The 15,954-nt window shown below is 36.3% G+C and overlaps 1 protein-coding gene across 1 annotated transcript; it reads left to right on the top strand.

Moving 5' to 3' along the window:
- Positions 1 to 1,459: 1,459 nt before the first annotated feature.
- LOC143385392 (N-acetyllactosaminide alpha-1,3-galactosyltransferase-like) lies at positions 1,460 to 13,246 on the top strand. The gene is made up of 5 exons (XM_076840870.1): positions 1,460 to 1,536; positions 2,214 to 2,246; positions 4,712 to 4,762; positions 9,129 to 9,272; positions 12,553 to 13,246. The coding sequence occupies exons 1-5, from the start codon at positions 1,460 to 1,462 to the stop codon at positions 13,244 to 13,246; spliced, it is 999 nt and encodes a 332-aa protein (XP_076696985.1).
- The last annotated feature ends 2,708 nt before the right edge of the window (positions 13,247 to 15,954 follow it).

A 15,954-nucleotide genomic window follows, 5' to 3' on the forward strand; every position in this document is an offset into this window, starting at 1 on the left:
AATATAAATACATATTTTTAAAAGTTCTAGAAGCCCATTGTTTTTGTAGCTTCCATCTCTTGGCTGAGAATGCCTATGTGTTCATTCATTTTGACAAATTTTTCTATTAAATCCTTAAATTTTTTCATCATAGCTGCCTTTAAGTTCTTGATGATCTCTTTCAATATCTTCATTACACCAGTTTGCCAGGAAGGAGAGAGTACTGATTGAAAGAGGCTCAAGGAAAGTAACTGGGGTCCTGGAGATGGTTCACATCTTAACTAAGGTGGTTGTTAGTCACATGTGTATATATATATATAATAAACACAATGAAATGCACACTTAAATTACATGTTTTACTTTATGTAAATTATAACTCAATTAAAATTTTATTATAAAGCTGTTAAAAATCCCCTCAAAACAAAAGGAGCTTGAAGGATCTGTTATTTTTAGGAACAGGACAAAAATATAGTTCCCCTAGAATAAAAAAGAGGTTACTGGAATATGGATTGTCTTGATCATACATTCTTTCATCATCAAAAGAGAACCTGATGATGTCATCATTCACAGAAGACTAAAATACTAAACACACCTGCTTGAGAGTGACATAGAACCAGTACTGGGCATCTGATTCATGATTTTTCAAGGGGTTCAAAATGTCCTGCTTGAAAACTGTCTGCTCTCATACAATTTCCACATCTCTTCAAATACATCTTATACCATAAATGTTATCTCCAGTAAAGAATCTGTCTAAATTCCTCCATGATCTGAGGAAAACAACAGGTAAGAGATTTTAATTTAAACCAAATTTAGCCACACCTAATTCCTCTTCTGTGCCTAGACAATTTCATATTGGTGGTTTAGATACCCTAAAGGAGTTTCATAACGTTCATGACTAAAAATTCAAGGTCAATGCACAGATAACCTAAAAATTACAGTTGAGTCTCCAGCCAGTGCTCTGAATCAATTTTATTTTCAAGAACTTTTACAGAGGGGCATATGTTTTATGTTGCCATCAGTCTCATCACCTTTTTGTAGTGTTCAACACCACAATGCCACGTAACTAAAGTAATTATCTTCCTTCATACAAATCTTTAGAGTCCAGGTAAGTCCTTTCATAATTATCTTTTCACTGACACTCTACCCTAGAGTTAGGCTAGGAAAGGGATTTTCACATTTATTTTCCGGAGAAAAAGCCTTTAAATCTAGGAAATACGAAGGATATAAAATCTCTTAAACCAAGAACATCTAAAACCCACTAATGTTCTAAGACTTCCTGCAGCTGGCTCAAAATAAAACCAAGTGCATCCACTGACTCAACTCGATTTTCCATGTAGATAACACCTGAGGAGCAACAGTGCCTTAATTGTGGTCCATTGTCTAGTTATCTAGTTTAAATCACCAAGAGCTTACTCTCTTAATACTGTGCTAAGTTTAATCTATTTTCATCTGTTTTTTTTTTTTTCCTCCCAGGAAAAGAATGAAATACAAAAGGAAAATAATGATATCATTGATTTTACTGTATCTATGGGCCTTGCACACAAAGTATTATTTCAGGTAACTATAAAAATTTAATGAATGTTTTATTCTGATACTTGGAAAGGATCTGTTATGTCAAAAGGTAAAAAGGCCATGAATAAATCGGCATCCAGATAGATCAGTCCAATAGTACCTGAACATACACAATATACCTAAATACATCAACATAAACCTAGCCTTCAGCATCCAAATCCTTTGTTTCTAGTGGGCCCAAAGGCACACTACATGTGTAAGCCCTCCTGTATGAGGAAAAGCAATAAGAAGCTAAAGTATTGTGGCAGTTTAATGTTTGTAATGTCAGAGAAAAATTTGGAAATAATTAAGATCTTTAAGAAAAAATCTTAATGTTGGTGACTTCAGGTATATATATTGTATTTACCTTACATAATTAGAGGCAAATAGACTTATCAGTGATTAACTGCTCTAATGATATTAAGTAGGCTTCTCATTCATTTGTGTCTCAAAGAATTAGGTTGTAGATGTGTTCTTTTAAAAGGTACAGCATGTGAGGTCCTACCTGTAATGATTTTCATCATGTTCATACTGTATCTCTATAACCACCATGTACTTGGCTCATAGTAGATTTGGTAATATTAGGCAATAAAATAAATGGATTGATGTAGTCCTCCAGTCATCTTATATTCAGAAACACTGTTTATACATTTAAAAATAACATGTTTTTCTTTTGTCTTAAGCTCAAAGAAACTACGAATGATGTATCAGTGCTGGTAAGACATTATTTACAAACATGCTACAACCTCTTCTTCAAAGATAAACCCTGTTGAAGGGCATGAGGATCTGTGAGTCCTTGGTTCCTGCAGGCATGGTAAACCATGCAATTTTACAAACACATCTTGGAGATAAACTAAGAATACCAGAAGCCAAAGAAAGCATAGACTAGCAAAGTGTTGTCTGATGGGGAGTGGGAACTGGATATGGGAAACACATTTCCAGGAGTCAGAACTTGGCCCCCAGTAACCTTGAGTTTTGAAAGCTCTAGGCAAACACACAGGAGTAAAAGCTTGCGAAATGACTCTCAAGCGATGTCACTAGCTGGGTGCAGTGGCCCACGCCTTTAATCTCAGCAGCTCAGGAGGCTGAGGCAGGAAGATCACCTGTTCTAAGCCAGCCTCAGCAAAAAGGAGATGCCAAGCAACTCAGTGAGACCCTGTCTCTAAATAAAATACAAAATAGGGCTGGGAATGTAGCTCAGTGGTCATGGCCCCTGAGTTCAATCCCTGATACCAAAGAGAGAGAGAGGTGGGGGGGGGTGTCATTAACCACACACCACCTCTGCATTCATACCATCAAAATATGTGCAGAGAGGAAAACTTTCCCAAAGACTGTGCAAGATCCAATACTAGTATAGATTCTCCAAATTATTCATACAGTCATGGAACCACACAGTAAAATGAAGATTAACTTTCCTTTTTGATATTTATTGTGTCCAAGGCCTTGTCTCTCTGATGGTTCTGTGACTTACAAGAGCCCTATTAAGAGCATGACTAGATAACTAGGTAATCTGTGCCATGCATGAAAATAAGATATTAAGATATATGTTATATATATGTATATATACATATATATAACATACCTTCTTAATATGACATATATACACATATATATAAACTTACTATATATATATATATATATATATATATATATATATATATATATATATCCACAACAAACAGGGAACAGTGACTAATGACCTGAAAACAGGCAAACCCCTAGGCAAAGATGGAAACTTAAAGGGAAGTCTGCATCATAGAATCTGGGAGAAGGAATAGATCTAAAATGTTTTCTGGCAAATGTATTTAATGCAATACCACCTACCAACAAGTCTCTCTGTTATTAATGTTAGTTCAAAATTCTATGGCCTTAACATATTAATATGCATCATCCAAAGGCAATGGTAGTGGGTGTTTGAGTAGAACTCCAGGTCTTAGTCACACCCTTGACATTGAAGTTACTCCTCTCTGTGCACCTAGGGATAGAGTCTCTTGATATATGACTCAGCTCCATAGCTGCCTGATCACTTCCTTAACTCATCCCAGGATCGACTCTCCAGAGGGGCCCCAGCTCTGTAGCTAGGGTGCCATTAGAATGTATGGTAAAGAGGAAATAGAAGGTGTCGGGTGAAACTGCTTGTCTTTCCCTTTGTGTAACTCTGGGCAAGATAATAAAAGCTCTCTCTACCTCAATTCCTTATCTGGTAAAATGGGATAATAATAGTAATAATACCCATCTCATATGGGCTGCTATGTGGGATAAATTAGATAATACTTAGGAAAGTATTCAACGGGTGTTAGTTATTACTCAAGGGGTTCTAATCTCATTTAGCAGATTAAGAAACACTTTCCTTAGGAAGGGCTATTTAAAATGGGATCTGAAGCCTATGTGGAAATTAGCTAATTAAAGTTGTAGTATGTTTAAGCAAATTATGATAAGAGTCTGGAAGGAGATATGGCTGAAATAGTGTAAAGACTGGGTCATGCCACACATTGTGGCCATGAACCATAAGACACAGAAAGCCAAAACCAAAAAGGAGGTACTTTGGGTAAATGATGACTTTAAAATTAAACATCTTCATTGTGTATTTGTTTGAAGAATCTGAGTACAGAGCTTTAGAACATGGCAAGATACACAACTCTTTAGTTCATGGGTGAGGTTTTAGCTGTAGGTAAAAATCTGAAACTACAGCAAAGTGCCAGAAGAGAGTGCCAGATGATTGGATAGAGGGATTAGGAGAAACCCTCTGAGAATAATTGCCAAATCCCAAATCAAGGCTCCTGACAAATAAGATATTTAAGGCTAACCTTAGATGGAAAGTGGGATATATTTCCATTGTTAAAGAAGGAAAACAGTTCAGTACTATGGGTAAATTTGAAGATAACATGTCAGAAAGTTGAGGAAGCTTTAATCTGATGGTGTTTTCTCTGTGAATGAGATGAATGAGGATGAGAACTATGAAAGCACAAAGACTTCTGGGCAGCAAAGAACAAAGTTAAATTGAGGTTGGAAACCATGATTTTCCCATGCTACCACCATCAAAGTTCATCAGTGTTTTTTTTTTTTTCCTACTTCACTCTTATTTTGCATTTTATTATAATACAGCCCATGATTTCATAGACACTCAATTACCTCAAGCTAGAGGATAGAGTATGACTCTTTACATTATTTTTCCTTTTAGGTCTCATAAAAATAAAACAGAATTGCATCTATTTGATTGGTTTAATCCCAGGTAAGAATTCAAATCTTACACATGTGAGGTTAATCCATAAAAGTAATAGATGATAACAATACCATTACTGGCATTCCAGATTTTGGAGAGTGGATAGATCTCTGATTACAATATTCTAAAAAATAGGCAGTGGCCAACTCACTGGGACTGGGTATTTGGACCCATATTCTCCTTGAGTGACAGTTTAAATTACATAATTTAAAGGTGCGAGAACAGAGGCAGACCAAAAATGTAAGCATGTGTTTGAAACCACATGATTGATTCTCCTGGTTTCACCAATGAGAGAAGCAGAGCCCAAGTGTGCGGGGCTCACTAAACTGGATTCAAGGGCTGCTCTAGGAAGAAATCGCTACTGTGGCAAAAAAAGATTACTGGGATAGATCTTGCAGGAATAGGAAGCAGACAAGAAACCTGCAAAAAATAGGAAAGAGCAAGTTTCGTCTTCCTTCAGCCTTGTTGTTTTGTGTGGGCCTCTATTAGCAGAACCTAATGGTACCAGCTGGCAGAGGAGAAAAAGAATTTGCAGAGTCCTAGCCCCAGGAAAAGAAAGCAGAGTAGCGTATGGTGGGTTTAGTTATGAAAGACAACAGCTTAATAAATGCTACAGTATCCCATCAACAAGATCAACAAGATAAATCCTGTTAATTCAAGGTGAAGATTCATCACAGCAATGGACAAAGAAGAAGCTATATAAGCATTTAAATAGATGCCAGATAGGCTAGTATCTGATAAAATTAAATTCCCACTGCATTTTTTCTTAATTACATTAATACTGAACATCTTCTCATATGAGTATTGACCCCTTGGATATTCACTTTTCTAAAGCTCCAGTTTTATCTCTCTTTCTCCTTGTTCCTACCAGATGACTAATGACTAATGATGCTGAACATCTTTTTATGTGCTTATTGGCCTCTTGTATACAAAAATATCTCTGTCTATTTTTAAATTGGATTGTTTGTCTTTTTACGGTCAAAAGACAATAGTGTTTGTAAGACTTTATATATTTTGGTTATTAGATTCATCAGATGTACGATTGGTAAGTACTCTCTCCCATACTATGAGCTGTCTTTTCCTTTCTTTATTGTGTTCTTTAATGAAAAGAGTTTTACCTTTTTTTTGGTTACCAGGGACTGAACTCAGGGCCACTCAACCACTGAGCCACATCCCCAGCCCTATTTTGTATTTTATGAGACAGGGTCTCACTGAGTTGCTTAGTGCCTCACTTTTGCTGAGGCTGGCTTTGAACTCACGATCCTCCTGCCTCAGCCTCCAAAGCCCCTGGGATTACATGCAGGCATGCACCACCACACCCAGCAAGTTTTGCTTTTTAATAAAGTCCAAATTTATTTGTTGTGTTGCTGTTGCCTGTGTTTTCGTTTTCACATATAAAAATCCATTGCCAGATACAAGATGTATTTTCTAATTTTCCTTGTCATTTCTTCTTTGACCCATTGGTTGTTTAAGACTATAATGTTTAATTTCTACATACTGTAAATTTTCCAGATTTTCTGTCATTTATTTTTCATTTCATTCCATTTCTGATGAAGAAGATACTTTGTGTGTTTCTAGTTTTTTTTTTAAAGTTTATTGAGATTTGTGTTAATCCAGCATATAATTGAGCCTAGTTCTTTGTGTACTTGAGAAGAATGTATACTCTCTTGCTAGGTAAAGTGTTCTGTGCATATTTTGATTTTTTTCTGCCTGCTTAAATCTTCTGCTAAAACCCTATCATGAGTTTTTCATTTCAGTTATTTGACTTCTCAGCTCCATAATTTCTACTGGTTACTTTTAATAATCTCTCATTATTGATGTTTTCTATTTGCTAAGCCATCATTTTCCCAATTTCTTGGTCTATAGTTCCCTTTAGTTCTTGAAGCATATATCAAATAGTTGATTTAGCATCTTTCTCTAGTACATATAATATCTGGATTCCTTGGAGACAATTTCTGGAGTCAGATGCGATACCATTGCACAACGAGGTCCTTGGAGACAATTTCTGTTATTTTTTTCCTTGTGAATGGGCAGTATTTTCTTGTTTCTTTTAATGCTTCATAATTTTTGATAATAAGTGAACATTTTGGTTATTGTATTATGGTCTCTCTAGAAATTATTCTTTATGCTCCTCAGAATTCTTTGGGTTATAGTTGTGTTTGGTTGTTTTCTAAGCCAGTTTTGTTTTGGGTACCAGCGATCGAACCCAGGGACATTCTGCCACTCTGAACCCCATCCCCAGCCCTATTTTGTATTTTATTTATAGGCAGGGTCTCACTGAGTTGCTCAGCACAGTGCCATTTCTAAGGCTAGCTTTGAACCCAAGATCCTCCTGTCTCAGCCTCCTGAACCACTGGTGTGCGTGGGCCTCCATGGCCAGCTCTAAACCAGTTTTAAAGCCTATATTCTTTGTCATTTTTGGTCTCTGAAATCTCTGTTCCTTTAGCTTGTGGTCAGCCAATATCTGCTAGAGATTTCACTAAATACTTGGGAGTGGGGGATAGTGGAGATAAAGAGAGAAGGAAGAAAGATTAAGGGAGGGAGATGGAGGAGGAGGAAGAGAGGGGAAGAAAGGAAAGGGAGAGGAAGGGAGCAGGAAGGAGAAAAAGAAGAGAAAAAAAGAGGAGGGGAAGTAATCAGAGGGGAGGGGAAAGGAGGGAAGGGAGTGAAAGGTGAGGGCAGGAGAGGAAAATATGGCTCAGTTTGCAGACTGCCCTGTTTGGGTACTCCTTCAATGCTTAGCCCAGCTGTTCTCAATTCTGTCTTAGTCTTAACTTCCTGCTTCACGGGGCCTCAATATCAACCAGAGGTGAAAACTTAAAGCATTTTCAGGTCTTTTCTGAGCATGTATCCTGCCCTTGGCATGTGCATGGATTTCTGAATTCCCTGTTATACACTGGAGACTATCAGAACCCTTACTGTCCAAAGTGACTCTCCCCAGGTGTTCCAGGGTTTCTAGTTTGCCACAACTATAACTTTTTTTGCAGAGTGGCAGGATTTTTTTTTGTTTGTTTGTTGTTGTTCTAATTAGTTATACATGACAGCAGAATGCATTTCGACTTTGTTTTCAAGGAACACCCTTCCTTTAGCTACCTTTCCACTCTGAGAGAAGTCTGAGTTTGGTGTCAGTTCTTCAGAGAGCCCTCGGACAAGTCAGAAGACACGCATCTCCTTGGGAACAGGTCCACTCTGCTCTCTTCAGAAGCAGATACCCACATTGCAGACACCATCTCCTGTCTTCAATACCACTGCCACACCGGGAAGGCAGTTGGGGATAGGCTAAATTAGAAGACCATGAAGGCTCCTTATTCCTACCTTTTACTTGGTTGCTCTAAACTTTTGACTATTCTCCACAGTTTTGATAAAGTTGATAACAACAGTATTACAGCAATATTAGCATTGGTAGCACTTCGGGGTGCAAAAACTAGGACATTCATTTTCTAAAAACATGGCTTTTGAATATAATGTCAGAAAGCAAAACAAAATACTACTATGACCAGGATATCTTAGCTAGACATAAAATAAATCAATACGTTAGATTTTGGGTGGTCAGTTTAACTATATGTCTCCAAAGACCTTGGAATCACAGTATAACTAATATACATGTGTTTTGGGAATGATCTGGCCATTTCTTTATTTTTTTATTTTTTAATTTTTATTGTTGGTTGTTCAAAACATTACATAGTTCTTGACATATCATATTTCACACTTTGATTCAAGTGGGTTATGAACTCCCATTTTTATCCCATATACAGATTACAGCATCACATCGGTTACACATCCACTGTTTTACATATTGCTATACTAGTGTCTGTTGTATTCTGCTGCCTTTCCTATCCTCTACTATCCCCCATCCCCTCCCCTCCCCTCCTATCTTCTCTCTCTACCCCATCTACTGTGATTCATTTCTCCCCCTTGTTTTTTTTTTCCCCTTTCCCCTCACTTCCTCTTGTATGTAATTTTGTATAACCATGAGGGTGATCTGGCCATTTCTGATATGCTACTTCTTTAGTTTATCAAAACTGTTGCCAGGCCTGGTGGCACAAGCCTGTAATTCCAGCAACTCAGGATACAGAGAAAGGAGGATTGCAAGTTCAAAGCCAGCCTCAGCAAAAGGGAGGTGCTAAGCAACTCAGTGAGAGTCTCTATCTCTAAATAAAATACAAAAATAGGACTGGGGATGTGGCTTAGTTGCGGAGTGCCCCTGAGTTCAATCCCCAGTACACCCCTCACAAAAGAAAAACTGTCAAGGCTTTGGGTTAGATGTAAAGAAATTCTGATCTCAGAACTTCCTTAATCAAGGCTAATCAAGGCTTATCAAGACTTTATCTTCTGTTTTTTTATTATTCAAAAATTCTCTTTCTTACAGACATAGACTGAACTTCACAGATAAGAACTTGAGTGTTACTGAATGGTCAGCTCCAGTTGTGTGGCATGGTACTTACAATGAGTCAGTCTTGAAAAATTATTATGCAAATCGTAAAATTACTGTGGGATTGACTGTATTTGCTGTGGGAAGGTAGGTAATGATTCAGATATCCTTTACATTCAGGGTTTTTGTTGCAGACAATGGGAGGTAATCTACTGAGCATTTTATAACTTCACTTAATAATTATTCTCTCTAGGCCAGTTCCTACTATAAATCTAAATATCATCACCCAGTAGGTTCACTCAAAAGACATCCCAGGGCTGGAGATATAGCTTAGTTGGTAGAGTGCTTGCCTTGCACAAGGCCCCAGGTTCAATCCCCAGCACACACATACACACATAAAAAAGACATCCCAACCTTAGGTTTCTTTTCCATTATTGATTTTGCAATCTTCTCCCAATAGTAACTTAATTTTCTGAGACTGTTGCCAATCTTATTTATTTATTTTTTGGTTTTGGTGGGGGGTACTGGGAATTGAACCTAGGAGTACTTAACCACTGAGCCACATCAACCTGAGAGAGAGAGAGAGAGGGCGGGGGGAGACAGGGTCTTACTGATTTGCTTAGATCCTACTCAGTTGCTGAGGATGGATTTTAACTTGCAATCCTCTTGCCTCCCCCTCCTGAGTCTCTGGGATTACAAGCACACGCCACCACACCCAGCTCATTTTTTGCTTAATTTCTAAGCAAACAGAAAATCAAAACCACTAAAAAATTACAATTACAATTGAATATTTCCATTTAAAGATGGAAGAATGCAGCCATTTCACTGATTTCCTATCTTTTGAACCCCTAGGAGAACAACAAATATGAATTAAAAAAAAAGAGAGCCTTTAGGATCAACAAAAGTAGGCAAATTATTCCAAATCAAACATGTAACTTTGAAGATTATTTGCTAAATGTAAAATCTGGACCAAATATAGGGAAAACATCAAATTAAATGTACACATCTACAAACCTCATTGTATGCACTGGCTACATAAAAGAGCATAGAGTCCTGAAAAAATACAACTGATGATTCCTTATCTACAATAATAAGATCTGGGGGCATTAGATAGACCACAATTATATTCACTTAGGTGTCCCCAATCTACATTGATGGTGCTGCTTAGAAGAGACAACCCTATTCACAGCATTTATTTTTGACCAAAGTCAGTTTATTTTTCAATAATGTCATGATTTAGCAGTACCACTCTCTTTTCCTTTAAAGAGGAATGTGTGCATTTTATATTATAACAAACATGTAGTACAATCTACTCAACGAATACATATTCTTCTCAAGTGCACATGGAACATTGTCCAGTTAGATTATATTTAGACCACAAAAGTTGTAAGACATTTTTAAAAACTAACATTAACCCAAGTTTCTTCCATGACCACACTGGAATGAAATTAAAAGTCAATTACGGAAGAAAATCTATAAAATTCACAAATATATGGAAATAACACACTCTTAAATAGCCAATGGATCAAAAAGGAAATCACAAAAAAACTGAATGAACAAAAATACAAGATATCAAAATTTATGAGATAAAACAAAAACAGTACAAGAGGCCATAAGTGCCTACATTAGAAAAGAATAAAGATCTTATATTATTAATAAGATAACCTTCTACTTTGAGGAACTAGATAAAAAAAGAAAAGGGCAAACTAAGCCAGAAATTTTACATGTTACATTTTCCATTCACCAGTTACAATGCAAAAAATAAATAAATAAGGCCCTAAAAATCATCCAATAATTTAAAAACAAAAAGCAATTTCTGCTTAATTCCTAATCAAATAGGATGTCAAAATCACTGTTTTATATACATTTGTTACAGCTCTAAGTGCCTCTACTATTAAATCATGACATTACTAAAAACTCCACTATCCTTGATCAAAATTTAAAAAAAGAAATGTTAGAGATAAAGAATAGAAAATTAAAAATAGAATAAATAAAACCAATAATTGGTTCTTTGAAAAAAATCATCAAAATTGACAAACCTTTGGAATAACCAAATTAAGAGATAGTCTACTAAATACTTGATCAGGCAGGACTCTTCAAAACTGCAAGGGTCATGAATAATAAGGAGAGAAAACATCACAGATTGGAGGAGACTAGGAGATATAATGAGTAAATGCAATGTGTGTTCTAGATTGAATCATGGAAATGAAAAAGGCTATTAGGGATAAAAATGGTAAAAATCAAAATAAAATCTGTAGTTAATAATATATTACCACTCAAAATTTCCTAGTTTTGTCCAATGTACAATCATTAATGATATTAATGTTAGGAGAAGCTAGATACAGTGTATATGGGAGCTGTCAATCATATATTTGCAACTTTTATGTACATTTAATATCATTCCAAAGTTGAAAGTTTTGTTTTCTGGAAAAAATTTAAATTTTCTCTACATCACCTCATATACAAAAGTCAATTCAGATGGATAATAGACAAATGCGAAAGGTAAAACAATAAAGCTACTACAAGAAAATGTAGAACATTCTCATTACCTTAAGGAGGAGGCAAAGCTTTCTAAAATAAGACACAAAAAATCTAACCAAAACACACACACACACAGATAAGCTGGACTTTTTTGGTTGGATTCATGTGCTAGCATCCAGCCCAGTCAAATATTTTAAGTGATATTTTTCATAGTTTGCCTAATAATTTTAGATGTGTTGAACTAGAAACTTTCTTCCCAACCTGTAGTCTGCTATATTTTTAAAAAACTAGATCAATATTCAGAACTTATTTCTAAGGATTATATAACCTTTATTTGAAGTTGAGCCACCTTTCCTCTTTTGAATTAAACTAGAAATTTTATTTACTCTGAAATCTTTTATTGACTTGCAAGACTGAAAATGAGAAGTTTTGTTTTCCATCCCTGCTATTTTAGCACCACAGAAAGAGCCATAATACAAACAAGAAAAACAATGTGGAGTGTTTTTCTCTGCACTGCTGACTATACCATCTCAGATCTTGTATGTATAACTATTCATAACACAAACTGTGGACAGCAACAACTCCTCTTGCAGAGACCCAAGACCTTTCCTGCCTGCAACTCCCAAAACAAGTTTCATTGCTCTTATAACCCTGAAAATTCTGGCTCTTGTGGTTTTTTTTTTTGTTGTTGTTGTTGTTGTTGTTTTGCAGGGGGGTCTGATCTAAGTTTCATTTCTCTTATGAGGAATGTCTATTGTATGATCTGTAGAACTCCAACAGCAAAAGAACACGTGAATAATTTCCCTATCTTCTATGGTATTCAAAAAGCATATCTAATTCTGGTTGCTTAGTAGCATGGCTGGATAAGTTACTGTTCATGTATTTTGATTATATGTGTTCCATTAAAATATAAGAAGACAAACTTCACTTCTTATTTACTTCACAGATACCTTCAGTTCTATTTGCACAGTTTTTTGTCATCTGCTGATAAGTTTTTCATGGTCGACCAGAAAGTCATCTTTTATGTCATGGTAGATAACTTTTCCACCATTCATTGGATGCCTCTGAGCCGCCTCCACACATTCAAAGTCTTTAAAATTAAACGAGAAGAGAGATGGCAAGATATCAGTATGATGCGCATGAAGATCATCAGTGAACATATTGTGGATCACATCCAGAATGAAGTTGACTTCCTTTTCTGCATGGATGTGGATCAAATCTTCAGAGGAAAATATGGTTTGGAGACTCTGGGAGAGTCAGTAGCTCAGTTACATACTTACTGGTATAAGGCAAATTCTACAGTGTTGCCTTATGAGAGAAGTCAGTTATCAGAAGCTTATATACCTATGGGTGAGGGAGATTTTTATTACCATGCTGCTGTTTTTGGTGGTACTCCCATTCAGGTTCTCAATATTGCCAGGGAATGCTCCAAAGGAATCATGAACGACAAGAAAAATAACATTGAAGCAGTGTGGCATGATGAAAGCCACTTAAACAAATATTTCTTTCTCCATAAACCCACTAAAATCTTATCACCAGAATACTGCTGGGATTTATATCAAAAAAGGACTTCTGATATTAAAAACATTAAACTCTCTTGGGATATTAAGAATTATGAACTTCTTAGAGTGAATGATTAATTTTATAGCCCTTCCTTCATGTTTCTGAATTTAGGGCATCATTTTGTCTTATTGCTTAAAAATTAGCACTGGATGAATTTTAGCACTAAAAGTTCAACTACCGAAAAGGCAGGCCCACCAACACAACAAACATGCTTTTCCTCACATTCATTTTGAGTCACATAACATGGAACATAGTCATTGTAGAATGAGTTTATTGAAATCAGATGGAGATGTAGTAGTTTCAAACCTTGTGTGAATGTTGAAGAATATTATTTATTAGATCACACAAGAACAGAATATAAAATAAAACCTGAAACATTTCAATTGATCCAAGAAGATGTAAATTTCTCATATTGCTTAAGAAAAGGGGTTGTTTAGTGGTATGGGGAAAGGAAGATTCTTGCAACTATACTAATACAACCAGTAGGTAAAACCTTGAAGACATTAAAGCAGCTATTAGATGGGCAGATAGTTACTTAAGAAAATTTGAGTCAGTCAAAAAAAATACATATATATTGTTTTACAAACAAATGAAAATAAAATTTATAGAGAGAAAAACTAAAATATGCTATTTACTTTCTTTTTGAAAACCTATCCTTCCATCTTTTGCACAAATGAACAAGCACTTTCTTCCCCAAAAGGTGGAACACCAAATACTATCTGACATGGTCCCACACCATATCAGATGTCTAGCATTCCCAGATGATGGAGGATCCCAGCTGTTGGCAGGTTGGATATTTAGCAGAGGAGATAGCAAGGCCATTGTTCATGAAAAGAAAGCTACCTTACTGAGCCCAGGAACAGGCTCCATCCCTGCCACCAAGGCCACTTTGTACGTAGACCCATTGAGGAAGCACTGTGGTATCTACAGAAAGAGGCTGGCTGATCTTGCAGAATTGATTATCTCATTTACTTGATTACTGAGGATTTCCTCTACTGATATTGCTCTTTGGAGAACATTTTCATGGTACACATAAATCATCGCTGTGTGTACCTATTTCCTAAGTCCATAGGACTTCATATTTTTTCACCAATTTTCCAATCTGTCCAAGTTCAATCTCATATAAACTTATATTTCAATGGATTGCAGATGCATACATTCACACTTTTAGTTTGTTCGATCAGAGAGCATTGAATTATTAATGGGTAGGGGAAGAAATAGTTCAAGTACCCATGGTCAAGCATTAATTCTCTATCTGGCCCATGCAAAGAGGTACAGACCTTGCTGTGTATATTGAACCTTTCATAGAGCCTTCTCTTCAAAATGTGCAGGGTTACCAGGTGCTCAATATATAGGTCAGAGTGGCACACCCAAGCACAGTAGATGTTGCCTCCAATATCCAGAGCAGCTATCCTCTGAATTTAGTCAAAAGTGGTGCAAGGTACAGGATCTTGTCTAGAGCAGATATGCATACCTGCTACTCAGAAATGTCACTGATGTGTCAGGTTCCTACGTTTTTATGGGCTATATTTGTATTAGCATGACATCTGGGATTCTTGCTATTTTCTACTCAAATGATCCAATTAGCTTGATGTCAACAATCATATCCTGTGAAATGTCTAGATGAGTTCAGTTCTGAGGTTTAAGGTGAAAGCAAACTGATTTTGATAGTCTTTACTAATTGATATGGGGAAACCACATTTATCTGCATACCAACTGCCAGTTGATTTGCTCCAACAAAGATGCTCCTGGAAAAGTAGCTGTCATTGGAGTCACCACTTAATTAACTTTACAGGGATTCACAGGAATTTTCCAAATCCATCTGGCTTCTATATGGCCAAGCAAGTAAGTTAAACAAGGATGTGATAGGAATTAACAGCCTATTAATTTTTAAGTCTTTAAATGGCAACACTAGTCTTTACAAGTGTTAATACTTTTTTTTAAGAGAGAGAATTTTTTTAATATTTATTTTTTAGTTTTTGGTGGACACAACATCTTTATTTTATTTTATTTTTTATGTGGTGCTGAGGATTGAATCCAGTGCTCCGCACATGCCAGGCGAGCACGTTACCACTTGAGCCACATCCCCAGCCCAATACTTTCTATTTACTATCTTAGTAGGAGAGACTTTCTACTGGTTTTCATTTGACTCTTAGCACTTTAGCCCTTACTCCTTGGGACAGATACTATTGCAAATATTCTACAAGTTGCTAGGTATAATATTCCAATCATAAATTCAGCAGTAGATTTTACTTTTATAAATTCTGGGACTTCTCTAAAATAAATTCAGGGCAAACTTTAATTTATCCTCACTCTCCCTAAGTCTCAATTCTGTTCAGTAGACCACAGTGGCATTTTCAGACTCTAGAAATAATACTTCAACTCAGAACTAGCATCCATTCTTTATTTTCCTCCAAGTACACAGTCATTCTAGTAAGTGACTTGATGTCCTCCCTCAAGTTTAATAAGCGGGAAAATTCTTAGACCCTGTCACAGTTAACTAAGATAACATTAAAATTCAGCATCTCAACTCTCCTTTAATCAAAGGACTCATGGTCTGTAAACTGACTTAGTTACAGGAACATAATCAAGAGACCATTTATCATCATCATCATCATCATCATCATCATTACTCAGTTCTGGGGATTGAACCCAGGGGTGTGCTCTACCACTGAGCTACATTCTCAGCCCTTTTTATTTTTAATTTTGAGGCAGGGTCTCTCTGAGTTGCCGAGGCTAATGTCAAACTTGCAATCCTCCTGCCTCAGCCTCCCCAATAACTATT

Source organism: Callospermophilus lateralis, chromosome 2, assembly GCF_048772815.1.
Source record: "Callospermophilus lateralis isolate mCalLat2 chromosome 2, mCalLat2.hap1, whole genome shotgun sequence".
Taxonomy (NCBI): Eukaryota; Metazoa; Chordata; class Mammalia; order Rodentia; family Sciuridae; genus Callospermophilus; species Callospermophilus lateralis.